At 52.9% G+C, this 16,900-nt stretch overlaps 7 protein-coding genes across 7 annotated transcripts; 5 read left to right on the top strand and 2 right to left on the bottom strand.

The window, feature by feature from the left end:
- Positions 1-69: 69 nt before the first annotated feature.
- Z520_11555 (uncharacterized protein) lies at positions 70-2,978 on the top strand (the record flags this gene model as incomplete). Its single annotated transcript, XM_016782043.1, has 2 exons — positions 70-311; positions 362-2,978. 2 exons carry the CDS (start codon positions 70-72, stop codon positions 2,976-2,978), a joined length of 2,859 nt encoding a protein of 952 aa, XP_016626826.1.
- Positions 2,979-3,962: 984 nt separating this feature from the next.
- Positions 3,963-5,001, top strand: Z520_11554 (uncharacterized protein; the record flags this gene model as incomplete). The annotated part of the gene is made up of 2 exons (XM_016782042.1): positions 3,963-4,295; positions 4,348-5,001. 2 exons carry the CDS (start codon positions 3,963-3,965, stop codon positions 4,999-5,001), a joined length of 987 nt encoding a protein of 328 aa, XP_016626825.1.
- Positions 5,002-5,513: 512 nt separating this feature from the next.
- Z520_11553 (uncharacterized protein) lies at positions 5,514-6,891 on the bottom strand (the record flags this gene model as incomplete). The annotated part of the gene is made up of 4 exons (XM_016782041.1): positions 5,514-5,721; positions 5,901-5,978; positions 6,105-6,556; positions 6,643-6,891. 4 exons carry the CDS (start codon positions 6,889-6,891, stop codon positions 5,514-5,516), a joined length of 987 nt encoding a protein of 328 aa, XP_016626824.1.
- A 1,140-nt stretch (positions 6,892-8,031) lies between these two features.
- Z520_11552 (uncharacterized protein) lies at positions 8,032-9,237 on the bottom strand (the record flags this gene model as incomplete). Its single annotated transcript, XM_016782040.1, has 1 exon — positions 8,032-9,237. The coding sequence occupies one exon, from the start codon at positions 9,235-9,237 to the stop codon at positions 8,032-8,034; it is 1,206 nt and encodes a 401-aa protein (XP_016626823.1).
- A 326-nt stretch (positions 9,238-9,563) lies between these two features.
- Z520_11551 (uncharacterized protein) lies at positions 9,564-11,518 on the top strand (the record flags this gene model as incomplete). The annotated part of the gene is made up of 3 exons (XM_016782039.1): positions 9,564-9,669; positions 9,774-9,960; positions 10,027-11,518. 3 exons carry the CDS (start codon positions 9,564-9,566, stop codon positions 11,516-11,518), a joined length of 1,785 nt encoding a protein of 594 aa, XP_016626822.1.
- A 463-nt stretch (positions 11,519-11,981) lies between these two features.
- On the top strand, positions 11,982-13,933 carry Z520_11550 (uncharacterized protein; the record flags this gene model as incomplete). Its single annotated transcript, XM_016782038.1, has 6 exons — positions 11,982-12,085; positions 12,135-12,169; positions 12,221-12,290; positions 12,341-12,508; positions 12,559-12,896; positions 12,948-13,933. 6 exons carry the CDS (start codon positions 11,982-11,984, stop codon positions 13,931-13,933), a joined length of 1,701 nt encoding a protein of 566 aa, XP_016626821.1.
- A 1,264-nt stretch (positions 13,934-15,197) lies between these two features.
- Positions 15,198-16,618, top strand: Z520_11549 (uncharacterized protein; the record flags this gene model as incomplete). The annotated part of the gene is made up of 4 exons (XM_016782037.1): positions 15,198-15,255; positions 15,328-15,384; positions 15,491-15,588; positions 15,707-16,618. 4 exons carry the CDS (start codon positions 15,198-15,200, stop codon positions 16,616-16,618), a joined length of 1,125 nt encoding a protein of 374 aa, XP_016626820.1.
- Positions 16,619-16,900: the final 282 nt, after the last annotated feature.

The following is a 16,900-nucleotide window of genomic DNA, read 5'->3' as shown; positions in this document are numbered from 1 at the left end:
TGCGCGTTGTCCTCTTGTGCTGCACCTGCGGTGCAGTTGCCACGATCTTTCTGAGTGCAACCACAGACGATGTCTTCCAAGCCTTTCAAGCCCCTGACTATCCGCAATCCTGTTGCCGATGGCGAGAGTTCTCGTCAGAATATACCTCCTGCCAAGCGAAGGAAGCTGAGCCCTCATCACCAAGCAGCGAGGGCACCATCCAGTGAGGGTGAAAGACAACCCCTCAGTTCGATCGTCAACCCTCCGAGTCCTGTTACGGGATTGGGCTGCAATGGGTCGGACAGCATCGAAAGTTATTTCTCGATCCTCTGGTACGCAACCTACGGAGCCAGGAATCATCACTCACTCATGATCTCTGCAGGCGTGTTCCCACGAACAAGAAGAACAAGACTTGGACGGATGACGGCGTGCTCGCTGTTAGAGATGGCTTTGCAACATTGTATACCAAGTCCGGAAAGAGCATTGGCCGCACTGCCTTTTCGGCTCCCTTGCTGCCCGAGTCAAACCTGACCATCAGTGGAAAGGAAGTCGAGGTTGATTCCCAAATCAGCAGGAATACTTTCCTGGAAATTATCGGCACCAAGCCCAAGCTTGCGAACACCGAACGCAAAGCCGCACCCAAGCCTCCGTCTGCGGAATCTCTCGAAGTCCAAACCACAAAGCCAAGCATACAGAGTCAGATGAAAGCTCAAATACAGAAAGAGAAGACTCAGGTTAAGAAGCAACCTCCTCCAAAAGTCAATCGTGTTGGTGGTTTCAAACAACCCTTGAAGGAGTCGACTATACTTCCGCAAGGTTTGGGTGAATCGCCGACTCCACGGCATGATCCTAACGCAGAAGGCGCCCTTGTTTTTCAGAGACCCAGAAGTCCGCCCGCAGGGCGACAAATTGTGGATGTGGTCCTAGACCCCTTGATTGGTAAAAGATTGCGACCACATCAGCAAGATGGAGTAAAATTTCTCTATGAATGCGTCATGGGACTGCGTGATATCGACGGCCAAGGATGCATTCTTGCAGATGACATGGGGCTAGGCAAGACACTGACCACAATCGCTCTCCTGTGGACACTGTTGCGGCAAAATCCAACATTCCGAGAGCCACCTGTTGTGAGAAAAGCCCTCGTTGTGTGTCCGGTATCCCTCATTCGGAATTGGAAGCGAGAATTTAAGAAATGGCTCGGCTCCGACAGGTTGGGGGTACTCGAGTTTGAAGACCAACAGACTCGCCTGAGTAGCTTCGACGGGAAAGTCTTTCAGGTTATGATCATTGGCTATGAAAGATTGAGGATGGTAGCCGATGATCTTGCCAAGGGACAGCCTATTGATATCGTCATCTGTGACGAAGGCCATCGTCTCAAGACCATGAAGAACAAAGCCGCTCAAGCTATTGAGTCGTTGAACACGAAGCGGAGGATCATTCTGTCGGGGACTCCAATACAGAACGACCTGAGCGAGTTCTTCGCCATGGTCAACTTCGTAAACGATGGGTGTCTGGGATCTCAGAAGGGATTCATCAGGGACTTTGAGAAGCCCATCATGAAAAGCCGTCAACCGGATGCGTTACCGGCCGAAATTGAGCGTGGTCAAGATGCCAGCGAGGAGTTGACTCGTACAATATCGGCCTTCATACTGCGACGGACAGCTGATATCCTGGCAGACTTCTTGCCTCCGAAGACAGAATATGTTCTGTTCTGCAAACCAACACCGGCACAGGCAAAAATCTACCGAAGCATTGTTCGTTCGCCTATGTTCCACAGTGCGTTGCGTAGCCAGGAGACGGCGTTTCAGCTGATCACCATTCTGAAGAAACTCTGCAACAGCCCAGCGTTGATGGACCCCAACTACGGCAACGATGAGTCGATCCCTTCGTCTTCGCTGGTGACGTTAAACGAAATGCTTCCTGATGGGCTGTCAAAACTTTACCAAAACTCAGTCTCTTGCAAGATTCGTCTTCTCGATCAACTCCTCCAGCAGATTCGCAATACTACTGATGAAAAGGTCGTGGTTATCTCCAACTACACCTCGACACTGAATCTCATCCAGCAACTGGCAGCAAATTCCAACTTGTCTTCTCTCCGGCTTGATGGCTCAGTCGCAGCGAAAAAGAGACAGGCTCTTGTGGACAGATTCAACCGCTCAACAGCCTCCCAGTGTTTCCTGTTTCTTCTGAGTGCTAAGGCGGGTGGAGTCGGATTGAACTTGATTGGGGCAAGTCGCCTGGTCCTTTTTGATGTGGACTGGAACCCTGCGACGGATGATCAAGCAATCGCGCGCATTCACCGACAAGGGCAAAAGAGACACTGCAAGATCTACAGGTTTCTGATCAAAGGTGGACTGGAAGAGCGAATCTGGCAACGGCAACTCGTCAAGCGAGCGCTAGCGAACAGTATTATGCAAGGGGGATCGTACACGGTATCCTCCGCTCCGCATGAGCCGACAACAAGAGCCCAAAGTGGTACTTCAAGTTTCAGTCAGGAAGAGTTGAAGGATCTTTTTCGCTTGGACGAGGGCGAAGGGCTACGCACCCATGACCTGATTGACTGTGGGTGTGAGGGTGCGGGGCGCGAGGAATACTGCCAGGACGAAAGTAATGACATACAACAGACTCGCCGATCTTTGAGTGAGAACGAGAAAGAGTCCAGCCATGAGGAGCTGGAAACCGCGTCTTTAAAAGCAAAAGGCCTACCGTCGAGGAAATATTCGGGCAGCTCGTGGACTACAGCAAAGGATGCTATGAGCAGCGATACGCCACCACTCGCGACCGAAGTTGAGGCAGAGAAGCAGCAATTGATGCAATACAGGCATGTGGACACTTCGATGCTGACTCAGGGACATGGAGATTCGGAGCTGAGAGGGCGAATCATGTCGGCAATTGATGATGGCTGTCTCGAGCACGTGGTCAATCTTGACCAGGACATGATAGGGGGCGGAGGGATTTCGTATATATTCAAGAAGACTAAAGGCAGTCAGTGTCTCTAAGCAAGGATGGCCCGCTTCCGAGAGGCGAATGACGAATGTATGGTTAACCACAACACTTGGACAGTCTCATATCACAGGCGAGGTTACATGAAATGGCGAAGATACGTCGCTTTCCAGGAGGAACATGGGGGACACATTATCTGACGGCACAAGGAGATATGGAGAGCACTGCCAGTAGTACTCGGTACAGAGCGCGACCATCTCTGTGATTCCGGTCATTCAGCCAAGCACAACCCTCTGGCAAAACAAGCTACGCGAAGCCTCTCAGTGCCAATGCTTAAATTGGGCTGACGTCGTTGAAGGTGCTTCATCCAGTCCAAGCTGGTTTAGATTCCTATGCACTGCCGATCGCAACAATATTGGCGAAATACAGTCCACGGCCATTGGAACAGCCTCCTACGCGGAACAGAGCCTTTCAACAAGACTGCGGATATACGACAAGCCAATATTACTCACAAGGATATCTATAATCGATTTGCCAGGAAAGGGGGTGTTGTTGCCCCTCGGACGCAAATACTCGACTCGACAGCAAATATAGGAATCATCCGATGCGAGATTTGAAGTTGCATCCGGCGTCTTTGGGCTCCTGGCCAGCTTCAAAGGTGCCTAGGCTGCACAAGACCAATGATGGTCTCCAAAACAGGCATTCGGGCCAACCACTCTCAGCCTTGCAGCTTGTTCAGGTAAGAGACAACGACAAACCGACTCTGAAGTCCTGGGGATAGACGGCCCGAGTTGCCTTGTCTGGTTTCGTGCCCATATCATTTACAACGGTCAACAATCCATCTCTTTCCTAAATGCGGCCAAGACATGGCTAGCCATACTCTAGTGTGAGGGTGTTTCAGGTCCAACTCTCCTGTGTGATTGTGGTGATGACCAGACCTCACCTTCCCACAAGGCAATGCATTCGTATAAGAAGTGTCCCGATGATCCTGCGTACCCCTTCCCCTACAGCTTTTGGGTCTTTTTTGTCAGATCTTCGAAATGCGGCGTCAGCAACTCGGTCTAGCGGTCCTTGGACTTTCAGGCCCGGCCTTGGCCGGTTGGCTGGGGTGGGATGGGCTCTGTGATGCCGGCATCTACGCTCAGTACAGTGCACTGGCTAGTTACGAGCCAGCCGTGCAGTATTGCGCTGACCGCTTCCCTGAGCCGACAGTTACTATGACCATCACGGCGTCGAGCCAGTTTGGCTGGTTTCATAAGCGGTCGTGGGCTCCATCGAATCCGCTCACCTCGCTGCTGCAGCAATTGGAGAAACTACCACTAGATGAGCAGGAGACTGCCTGTTCGTGCATCGAGGTCCCCCAAACCGTCACGGTATGGACTCTGATTCCAAATCTGTCTTTACGCTTCTAACTGTTTCTCTCAGGTTACGGTTGAGCCCACTTGGAAGACCAAGACTTCAAAAGGTGTCTCGACGACTCCTGCCACGGTCCCTACTACGACAGCAAGTAGCACCAATACCATATCGTCTACGTCTGCATCTCCTACAACGGTCACGACCAGTTCTCCCATAAGCACTTCCACCACCATTCCTATAATCACAACTACAACGAATACTCCTACCACCACCACCACCACCACCACCACCAGTACAACTACCAGTACAACCACGACTACGACTACGACAACAACCACAACCACAACCACAACCACAACAGGCTTCACCGCCTGCCCGACCGACGAGCCCATAGTCGCCGGTTCCGGCTGCGGCCAGTGCCAGTGGACCGTGTACTGCGGCCAACAGCTGACGGCTACCGACTCGAACCCGAACTGGGACATCATTCCGCAGCCCAGCTACGAGGCTTGCCTGGAAGAGTGCGACAACAACGGCTTCTGCGACGCCTTTACCTACAATGACGCGACCGGCGAGTGCCGCCAGTTCCTGTACTCGGATGAGGTCGCCTTGGCCCCTGCCCCGGGCTTCGATAGCGGCGCCTACGTCGCTGGTACATGCGGCCCTACCGACTGCGCGGCTTACGAGTGCCCGAGTCCGAACGAGAATTGTGCACAGGCGTCATAGGTGGAAAAATACTTGGGCTGTTGCTGTTAGCTTCCTTTTTTAATTTCTTCGTTGAATTTTTGGGCATTTTGTTGTAAATTGGAGCAGTCTGAAGCGGTTGGCATTTTGATTTCACTTTGCTATTTTTTTCTTCCTGGAGCCAATGCTCGTTTAATATGAGGTGGGTAGGAAGACTGATCAATTACCCGCAGGAAATAATGTCTGTATATGAAATTGCCCTGGCTGGTCAGCACATATCTGAGGTAGGCGCTTCGAAGGCCAGTGCTCTGCCTCTCGATGAATATCACAAATACTCCGGCGCGAATGAGTCGGGGCCTTGATTGAGCATTCGGTTGGAAGCAAAGAGGTACGAAAGGTACAAGTGAACCATTCACCGCGCTTTATTTTCCGTCAGGTCCACAAGGGGAGAAGCACGAAGCCTTCGAAACGTCCCTATCGTCGCCATCACAGCCACAGGTAGATAATGTACCTCAGAGTCGAGCCCCGCCCCAGTCTAACCAATGTTTGCGGGCTCAGGCCTTCAAGACAGCCCTATACCGGACCTTACCCTGCTGCAACTTCGCGATCGCGTCGGCGGCCCCCGCCTCGTCCATGGGAAACTCCTCGATCAGCGGCGCGATGCCGTGGTTGGCGGCGAAGGCGAGCATCTCGGCGTGCGTGGCCCGCGACGCGACCAGGTTGGTCACCAGGTTGTAGCAGTTGAAGAAGTAGGGGATGAATCTGCAGGCGTTAGGATGGGTGTGAATCAGCTGGAAAGGGAGGATGGGGGCTTGTTTAAGGGGGAATGGAGGGAAGTAGTGGAGTAGGACGTAAGGAGGGATGTATGGTGGAAGGAAAGGCATCTTCGAATCAGATCCGTGCAAGGGAAACAAGAGTCAAGAGAGTAGAAAACGGCTTACGGTAACTCCAGGCTCATGCCGATTGCGCCCAGGACCACGATCGGAGCGCCTCTCGCGACGACCTTTTCGCTCATGAACCTGTCGAATCTCTGGTTAGCTTGCTAGCTCGCTGAGAAGGGTAACGACCTCTTATGGGACCAATGTTCCCTTCCCTTCCCTCCCTTCCTTTCGAAAACAAAAAAGGGGGGGATGGAGTCCACTCACGTAGACCAATCCGGCGCCTTGTGCGCGGTAATCAGCAGCACGTCCACGGGCGCGCTCAACTTGTCCTCATGGCCCAAGACGACAAACTCGGAGGCGCCAAACCCGCGCGCCTCCTTCTCCTTGTCCGGGCTGGTGGAAAAGACGGTGGTCGCGGCGCCCATCTTGGCCGCGAACTGGATCGCCAGGTGGCCCAGGCCGCCGATGCCCAGCACGCCGACGCGCATGCCCGTGCTGTAGTAGGTCTTGAGGGCCGAGTAGACGGTGGCCCCCGCGCACTGCAAGGGCGCCGCGTGCTCCGAAGGAATCGAGGCCGGGATGGCATACACGTAGCCTTCCTTGGCGATGTAGTAGGTCGCGAAAGTGCCGTTGCTGAAGCCCGCGGCGCCGTAGATGTCGCGGTTGTAGCACATGATGTCGCGCCCCGTGAGGCAGTATTTGCACTGGCCACAGCTCTGAATTTTCGACCACGATATATATATGTCAGTGTTGCACATAGTGGAAAAAAAGAGATTTACGTGTATATACAACAGCAACATACACTCCTCAGATATCCGCCGCCCACTCGATCACCGATCTTGTGCGCTGTCACGGCACTGCCGACTTTCTCGACGGTCCCGACACCTTCGTGGCCCAGCGCGCAGCCCGGGTTGATGTAGAACAGGTCCGTCCCGCAGAGGCCGCTGTGCGTGATCTTGACGAGCACCTCGTTGGCCTTGAGCTCGGGGATCTCGGCCGGTGTCTTCTTCACCTTGCCTTCGACGCCTCGCATGACGAATGTTTGGGCCATGTTGACGGTGTTGACGGTGAGCAGCTAGCTGGATGGGAAATACTTGGTGAGTGACTCGATGATGACGATGTGGTGTTGTTGTCAATCGTTTGCTTCGACAAAGCGTTGTTTGAGAACCTCAACCACCCGGCCAGAGGCCAGAGGTCTCCCCTTTATATACATGTATCCATGGCTCTGGGTACTCCGGCGGCCGGTTGCTCTGTCGCCCTGAGCACGAATCCTGTTACGCCCCTCCAGTGTCCACGCAAGGTCAATGAGACCTGCCTGCCTGCAGCAAAGTCACCATCTAACCCAGCGAAGCTGACAAAGCCGCATTCGAGGGGCACCATGCCGGCGTAGACAGAAAGACAAATCCTCGCCGTGCGACGTTGTGGCCCACCAACGAGAGAAGGGTGGTTGACGTTCCCCAAAAAGCCCAGCAGCGCACACAATGGGCGCCCCATCCACGATAGTCTAGGCCAGATGCGGTAGTGGTCAAATATGCTTGCTGGAAAATCCGGGTTTGTAAGATCAGATAAAAGGGCAGCGTCCGCAACATGGCTGAATCATCTTCATGGTTGCCATTGGTGGGGGATGTACCATGGTTCGTTTGTTCCGTACTACCTAGGTACTGAACAGATGGCTTCTTGGGGCCTTTTGTTACAGGCCACACAGGCTGGAGCTTGGAAGGTAAAGAGTGTCTGTATCAAATATGTATATCTTACGAATTCAAGCTCTTTCGGCTAGGTACTGACTCACGGAGCAGATGGAGATGTCGGGGGAACGGAGCCGAGCAACGCACAGATGTGGGAAGAGTAATCAATCCACTCGGGATCGATTAGCTAAGGGCGACAATACATCAGTAAATATTCGAACCGTGTAACGAACGGCGAGTGGTTGTGTGGTGAACATCTCTTGTTTAGTAATAGATCAATTGCACTGGCTCAAGGACTTCTACCGAACCAGCTCGACGTCTGGCAACTTTGACTCCCCTTCTATCAGCCGAGACAGCGGAGCCACGAGATGCGCAACTCTGCGATACCTCAACTTTATTCCAAAAGGACCACCGCAAACGGATCCTTCGGGTTCGTGTCGCGGAGAAGGCCAATGAGCATTGTGTAGATGGAGAGCTTGTACATTTGCGCTCTTATATCAAGACGTCTATTCCGGATCCAAGCTGTGGAATGCTCGTGCAACAGCAAGACTCACCACCGGATAACTCATGATTCGATCGTGCAGTCCATGCTTCACAATCTGTTCTCGCACTACGCCAGCGTCGCCTCTCCACTCAACCTCCCATCCACCTGCTCCAAGCTCTGTTTTCCGCCTGGCCTTCTCGACCTCCAAATCTTCAAAAGTCAGGCTCTTTCCAGGCTGTCTTGTTGCGTTTACGGCATGCCAAAACACCACGTCAGAGTGTGTCCAGGGGATGTCGTAGTCGTCTTGTGCGTGGATGATGGTAATGTCGTATCTCGTCTTCCGATCTGAAGGCTCGAGAGTCTCCACCCGACGTATGAGTTCGGCCAGTTTATCCTTTGATGGCCACTTGGTCGTGATGAAGCTGTTGAACCAGGCTAAAGCTCTGGGCCAATGTGCCACAGGGGCAAGAAGAGGGATAGTGCCGGCAATGCTATAGGTCTGGGTCAAAAGTTCGACGTTCGCGAATGGCGCTACAAGCACGATCCCCGCAAACAGCGTCGGTGGTGATTGCAGAGCTAGATGGTGGGTAAGGGATATGCTGACGGCAGTGCCCAGCGACTGTCCGAAGACGACAATACGCTCGGGCGGGATCCCAGCAGTTTTCATGGCAAACTCGGCCAGTGTCAGGGCGTCGGTCAGAAGACCAGCCTCTGACGGCCACCCAGTGCTAGAGCCGAACCCGCGGTAGTCAATGGCGACAATATGCACGTTGGGCGCAGCGGCAGATAGAGCACGATAGCTCTGCGGTCGCCAGCCTGATCCCAGTGTCCCGGCCGCTCCATGTAGATAAATTACCAGCCTGGCGGTCGGATCGTCTCTCAGCAGCTTGAAACCTAATCTCTCTTGGATATTGTGGCACAGCCCTGCAGGCTCTTCCCTCAGCGCCTTTTCATTTTTTCGATATGTCTCGAGCGGCAGGACGTGCCACGCATGTAGGGTTTCGCCATCTGGCGTGTGGAGGAGGAAGGGTGTGACCTGGTTCCGCAGGAAACCCCAATGCTCGGGCTCATTGACATCCTGGAACCAGGTCAATGTTATGCGGTGGAGGTAGATGGCATGATCTTGGAATGAAGTGATGGTGAGGAGGCTGAGGAAGGCCAAGTAGATGCCGACGCCGGCCGCGACACTGATGAGGAGAGGTCGAACGATCGCCGAGAAAAATGTCATCATCGCAGCTTCTGGACAACAGCACAGCGACTTTGGCGAGAAACTCTTCGGTGCTGAGGGACGGACGCCATCAAATGCTAAAAAGAGCAGAGTCCACACGACATGGAGTCAGTCTGCCATCAAGCTTGCATGAGGCCGGTTCGACACATGATAACAGTAGGTACGAGTACGCGCGATGAGGGATTCGCGCGTTTCAATTCGCCCTCGACCACCACATGTCACCAACCAGGCGCTTAGCAAAAAGCCCCCAACTCCATCTCAATCTACTCCGTATCCTGGAGGCTAGGTGCAATCAACATGCGGCTTCTGAAACACCAATCTCCACCATGGATTGGAAGCGTCTCATGTCGAGCGTTTCGCTGCAGGTTGTGGATGGAACTTGGATTCCTGGCGAACAGATGCACACGATCCGAGCCGTAGTTGTCAATCAAGGTTTGGACAAAAGCCAGACTCGACTCTAGAGCTGCTGTTCAGGATCCATTGTCCATGGTAACGGAGTGAGTCCGTGAGATGTTGCTAACGTTTACCTGGTGCAGCATGGTACCGATTACTTTTTGGGACTATCCAGGATGGCTCAATTAAATTACCCCAGCGCGAGACTTCGATCCTGGTCGATGTTACAGCAATGCGTGCCGCCAGAACCGGCCAAACTGCCTGGGGAAGAGACGGCAGCTGTCTCAACTCAAAGATAGCAGCAGTGGTCGATGTCCGGCGCTTCTTCCAGTCTCACAGTCCTTAAATGCAGCTATGAGGGCTAGGTCTCTCCTCTTACTGTCCTCTTAACACTAGGATCAAGCGGTTTCAAACTCCTTCACAGCCGTTCATGCGCGTCGTTGCTCTCTCCAACAAATACTACAGGAAGCAAAAGGTGGAAAAATGGCATGTCCAAATCCTCTTGGGCTTATCACTGTTTCCCATTGTTTGCCAAGGTCACGAAAACAGGTCGAATGCGACAAACCCTTCTTCTTCTCCTTGCGCTCAAGGCGCCAGTTTGCAGAGCACTTTCTCGTCGTCGACCCGAGTCACACAATGGGTGAGCCAGCCCAACTTTCGAGGGACCTTTGATATTCTCTGGATATCAATCGTTACGATATTCATCAGCACGTACAGCATGTTGTGTCTCAACGTGCCTGCCCCCAAAGACAGTTTTACAACTCGCTTTGGCCGCCGTCTATTGTGGATGGCTCTCGGTATCTTGGGCCCTGAATTCCCTCTCACATATGCTGCGGGCCAATGGAGTCGAGCGAAACAATCCGTTGTGTCCTTCAAGGCGTACAGCCACACGGACTGGCACATGCGACAGGCGTTCTTCGCAGACATGGGCGGCTTCATTTTCCATGCTCGCGACGGCGAACCGTTCCCACTCAATGCAACTCAGCTTCACTGGCTCGTCGTCAATAAATTTGTCGAATATCCTTCTATCACCCGCAAAGAAATCTGGGACAAATCCAAGCAAGACACCTTCACCAAAGTTATCACTGCATTTCAAATTTCCTATCTGATCATACAGTGCGTTGCTCGTGCTATCCAAGGTCTGGCAATCACAACTCTGGAGCTAAATGCACTTGCCATTGTCGTCTGCTCCCTTATGACCTCTTGTTTCTGGCTTCACAAACCCGCAGACATCCAAACGCCCATCCACATCCATTCATCTCACACACTTGCCGAGATCACGCTTAACCGCGAATGGAGCCTGACGCCTCTCGACTTCATCGATGAGAATGGCCCCGGATATTCTGTCAATGTGCAACCTTTCATGAAGATGCCGGTCATTCCTGCACAGAGGCCAATCCAGCGCATTCCCAACGACAGATTTCCAACGAATCCATACGGTATACAAGAATACTTTTTATGCTTTGCAACTCTGCTCTTCACGGCCATTCATGTCGCCGGCTGGAGCTTTGAATTTCCAAGCCGCACCGAGCGGCTTCTCTGGAGGATTTGTTCGCTTCTGCTTTTCGGCATCACCGCTGCATTCTGGGTCTTTGAAACGGCGGCATCATGGACTCGCCTGGGCCGATGGACAACCATATATTTATTCTTCTTCAACCGAAAAGCCCTGGCAGAACACAAGATCCGCATGGCCCGAAGATCAGCCACGATGAAGAGACGGAACAACCAATTGCCAGTACCCTGGGAATTTGCAACCATCACCCCGTTGGCGATTATATATGGAGTGGCCCGGTTCTATTTGATTGCAGAGGCGTTCGCAGAGTTGAGAGACCTGCCAGCGACGGCATACCTCAACATACAGTGGACGGATTTCATACCACATGTATAACGCAAGGGGAAATACAAGAGGAGGGGAGTTGACATTCAATGGGTCATAGACTACGCAGAGATGACCGCAAAAGTTGCGCTGGCAAAATGCACATTTCATATGCCTGCAATCACAAATGTCTGCTTGGTGATTCCCGAGATACGGAGAAACATCATGCGCCCTTCGCATAGCAGTGTAGCAAGCCGTAGCATCTAGTTTGCTGTAAGCGATCAGCATCACGCCGGATTTTCCCTTGCTGCCGGCCAACTCCATAAGGTAGCCATCCTGACTGCGATGGCATTTCGTCGAATGTGATGGTCGTTGTATCTGTCATTTGAAGTGCTCGCTTGACCGTCATTTGACATTTGAGTTCTGAAGCTCTCCTCACAGGGCGATCTGCGGCTTCAATCGAATCTGCTCCACCCACCCAGATGCCCAGAAGCACGAGAGCCTCTGTTGTCGTTATGCGAAAGCGTTTTCATGAATGGCGGACCAGGCCTCGAACTCCTTGAGGATTGACACGACGAATGAGCCGCCGTTTCCGCCCATCCTTGCCCTCTTCTTGGTCCACTTCGACCATCGCAAAGGGTATGCCTATGCTAGTCAGGACTTTGGCGCATGCTGACGACTCTTGAAGGTACACTCTAGGATGGCATAGATCCCTGGACAATGGTATACCTCACCACCCTTTCGCATCTCGCCCCTGTTGACTCTCATCTGTAGTCCCTGTCGAGGGCGTTGTCGAGTTTAAGTCCCTGCCGTCCGGATTGCACAACGTCGAAGAGGATTTGGTGTGAGTGGCATACTCGAGAGCTAGTCAACGTTGCTGAATGATATGGAAAGATACTTCATCCACGAGGATTATGCTGGACTCAGCGCTTTTGTCAACAAGGCCGACGAGCAGGCAGAGCGTGCTGCGCGAATGGTGGCCATTGGCATCCTGGTTCCCTTGGAACACGGTCGTATGGGTCGGATCTGGCGCCATGCAGAATCTCTGATGGAGTTCGCAAGGTAGGGCCCCATGATACAATGCTCGCGGTTGCAGTCATTGACATGAGCAGGGCGCATATCGACAACCCGGGAGATGTTACTGCCCTGGAAGAGTATTGGGAGAAGTACAAGCTGCGGCCAGAGGAACCCTCGTCGCAGGCGCCCCTTGATTCTACAGAAGAGGGCCCAGCCCCACGGTCCAATGGTTATCCCAAGTTCAGGACAATGTCTACGGCGACAACCTTCATCTCTCCGAATCACGCCTTGACACCGCACCATCCCGCATTGACACTAATAGATTCGATCAAGCTATTCGGACCCCTGATATTTCCATTGTATCGAGCAGCCTTGCTCCGCAAACGGATTTTGATAGTCACAGATGCCCCTGTGGAATTCTGCTGCAATCTTGGTGAGAATGAAATTGCCTTGCAGTTTGTCCAGCACTGACCACATCCTGCAGTATATAACCTGTCCATCCTCTCGTCTGTCTCAAAGGTTCTGTCGCCGCAGCCGCACGAGGCCGACGCTCCTGGTGTTCGATTGCGTCCGCTGTTCACAGTTGGTGTTATGGACATCCCTCAGCTAGAGCAGGCTGGAGCTGCCGGAGCCAACCACGGTTTTATTGCCTGCACTACGGATGATGTGCTCACCTCAAAACCCGATCTCTATGATATCCTTGTGCTCATGCCTAAGCCGCGCTCACAGACTGCTTCCACGAAAGCGTTTCCTCGCATTATTGTTTCAAACCCAGAACTAACCAAGGCTTTCCCCAAAGTCGCCATCAAAGCTACGCAACGAGACTTTCGACGGTTTGCGCACCTCATGCGTGGTCTCCGGAGGCTAGAGCCCAGCGAAACGGCTGTTACTGACGATGCAACCTCGTCTGTCTCTTCTCTTTCGTCCTCGAACTCGGCGAACAAGCTGGTAGTGGAGCCTCCATCTTGGTCTCGAATGGCATACACTTCTTTCGTCTGGTGGGCTTCCGCTGGAGATCGGCGCGAAGGTTTCGCCGAGGGAGAAGAAAACGAAATAGAACGAGACTCATTATTGCTCTATGGTGAAGACGAGGAGGAGCAGAGTCGTGAAGTGGCTGTGGTGGCATACTTCCACCGCCTAACTGCGAGCATTTTTCAGACTATCACGGCCTCCATCACAAGGACAGACAGCGACGACCAAGGCGAAGCGACTTATCACGACGATGATGACGACGAAGATGATGCGGGTTCCGGTGATCAAATGGATCAGGAGGACAGCCGACCTCTGTTGACGGAGCAGGCCGAGGAGACTGAGGTCGAGATCAATCATGAGGATATGCTGGAGATGGGACTGGACAGCTGGAGCTCGTCGGACAAAAGATTTGTGGAAGATCTAACAAAGCTCTGGTGGAAAAGGCAAGCATCGGTGCGGCCAGTATCAATTGATTGTTGTGGACTTCGCATCCTCTGAAACAAGCACGCGAACAGAGGCAAGCCAATGCTGCAAGGCAATCATTCGGCCTCGTCACGACTTGCTGGAAGTATCGCTCATCACTATGACGGTCATCACTTGACTTGTTCCTCCATGCAATAGGCTATTTCTCGGGAATCGAAAAGCTGCAGGGATGAGATACGGCAATTAACAGCTTGTTCGTTTTGATCCCTCTGTTTTTGAAGACACTTCGGCCAGTTGCACCTCGTGGGCTTCATAAGCCCATCAAAATGCGGACACAGTTATCCGCCATGATTCGGAGGAAAGACATCTAGCTTCATGCAGGCAATTTTGGCCACATGCACCTTTTTGTTGGCGCAGTTGCTTTCGCAATCTATCTTTACCGGGTCACCGCGAGTACTCCGATCAATATCGGCCCGCCATTCAAGGTGATGGATCTCTATTTTGAAATGGGCGACAGGTCCGCAGGATGCTGTTGCTGGCGGTGGCCAAACCTATCATTTGGATGCTGCCTACTCTTCGACTGCGGGACACGAGTGCCACGTCTGAACCATTTGCAACAGCGTCGGTAATGGACTTCGGCCGGACAGGGGTCACCGATGGGCTAGAGAGCGATTCGAACGGCATTGTCTGGGCTGGGAGCATTGTGGATGACTGAATTTTCACCTTCAGTCCTCGGAATGGATAGGTCCCGATGTGAGTGAGGGACCTGCGGATCGGCTGAACGGATACCTTTTCCTTTGGCAAGAAACTATTGCACATTATGAAGAACCAACATTGGAGAGGGCGTCCCATTAGGGTGGCGTCGATGTGCAGGCCAAGCTTAATGTACTGTAATGAGTGCCGTTGTTGCAAATGGTGACCAAGACACCACTAGTGTGGTTGAAAATCAAGGGCAGTGCCATCATCGGTACTCATCTTCTAAGTGGTACCTATATGTGCGAGCGATGGGAAGTGCTGAGGGCAAGGCTGCATCAGCCTCGTTGAAATCCAGTGACGAGATCGGACCGAACCGAGGTTCACGATCCGAAAACCACCCATTCGCCCGACTGCGGCTCCAGCTCTCCTGCTACTATTCGTGAACGCGTATTGATACAACGGACTTTTCTCATCCCAGGCACCGGTACGCCCTTCATCACGCCCTTTGTTGATCACACGGAGGCCTCGTAGAAGAAAACTTGAAATTACTTGACCACCCTTTGCCGACTTTCTCGTTGTCGAGTCCCAGCTTATTGGCACACCTGCCATTGAGTTCTGATCCTCAGGACCAAGGTTCTCAAAGATGGGGAATGGAGATGCCTCATCAACAAAGCCCCCGGTGGTTCTTTTCGGCTATGACTGTGAGGAAATTCCCTCTCGATGTCTGGAATTCCTGAGAGGGCGGATGTCAAGCTAACGGGGAGTCAATCCAGCGTCGCCTTTCACCACCAAGGTCAAATTGGCTCTCAGGCTGAAACAAATACCATACAGTATGTCGGTCAACATCATTGCTGTCGATTGGCAGTACAAATCGACTTCGCGGTATCATTCTGTGGGGATTGTCTTGGACTGACGCTGTCGTGTTCACCTGGATAGCTTTTGTTGTGGTGCCATCAATGATGCCACGCCCGGTCCTGAAGGATAATTTCAACGTCACTTATAGAAAGATTCCGGTTTTGGCCATTGGACGAGAGGTAAGCAAGAGCGTCAACTCCATGTGGAGTCGCAGTGATAAGAACCAGCCTCTTCGGCCACGTGCTCCTTCAAGACATATTCCAGACATGAGCTAAACACAATCATTGCATATGACAGATCTACATCGACACCTCATTGATTCTCGAAGCCCTTGAAAGTCAGTTCCCTTCGGCACAGGGCTATGGAACACTCTACCCGTCCTCCTCAGCCGCCTTTCGACCCCTGCTTCGCGGTTTTGCCTCATATTGGACCGACCGCCCCCTTTTCCGCGTAACCACAGGGCTGATACCCCCGAGTGTCTGGCGGACGCACTTCGGAGTCGACCGGTCCAATCTGATCGGCCACAAACTCGACGTGGAGAAACTGGGGAGGAAAGTCCCCGAGAATCTCAGCGGTCTGGATTTGCAGCTGAGCTTGTTGGAGCCACTGGTCTCTGGCACGCAGGCCAAACCATGGATCTTCGGGGCCGATACGCCAAGCGTTGCGGACCTCGCGCTTTGGTATCAGCTCGATTGGGGGGAGAAGATCAGTCGCGGAGAAGGAATCGAGAATCTGACCGGCGGAGGCACGAGTGATGGCGATGGAGAGGGAATGGGGGCCGTGTTCAATCGAGACCGGTATCCTGGAATCTTTGCTTGGTTCGAGCGCTTCAAAGCACATGTTGATGGGCTGCCGAGCGTGGAGACAAAGATCGAAAGGGACGACGCTCCGTCTGTGGCGAGAGTGATGCAGCAATTGAAGCAGACACCGCTGTTGAAGGAGATCCCACTACTTGCGACCCCGGCTGGTCCGCACTACGACCTTGATAGACGCAATGGTCTTGTGGCAGGAGCGCAAGTGACCATCGCCCCAGATGACACTGGAAGGGATAGTCCCACTGTAGGGACCCTCGTAGCTCTCACGCCGGAAGAGGCCGTCATCACACCTCAAAGCGCAAGCGATGGTACCGGTCCGGCTGTTGGAGAGGTGAGGATCCACTTTCCCCGTATCGGGTTTGTGATACGGACCGCTGTACAGTCAAGACTCTGAGGACCTCGGGAACGATTTTGATAGAGCCTAGTCAGGCATAGCGTGCCAAGTCATTGTAAGGGATTTGGTGAAGTGAGACGAGAGTCGGAGCCCAATCTTCTTTCCATCTTTATTCATATCGTCGAAGAAACTGCTTAGATGGATCCGTGGAATGCCGTGGAAATCTCCTCTTCTCACTCCCCTCACTCGCTGCTGTCTTGTTTCTAAGACTCCATCCCCATCAGACCTGACCAAGGTAGCTTTACCCGAGGGGAAAGTTGCGGATGCTGCCATCTGGCTGAA

The sequence above is a fragment of the Fonsecaea multimorphosa genome (genome assembly GCF_000836435.1).
Source record: "Fonsecaea multimorphosa CBS 102226 unplaced genomic scaffold supercont1.40, whole genome shotgun sequence".
Classification (NCBI taxonomy): Eukaryota; Fungi; Ascomycota; class Eurotiomycetes; order Chaetothyriales; family Herpotrichiellaceae; genus Fonsecaea; species Fonsecaea multimorphosa.
Note: the sequence above shows the minus strand (reverse complement) of the source record. Positions and strands in the feature narration are given on the sequence as shown.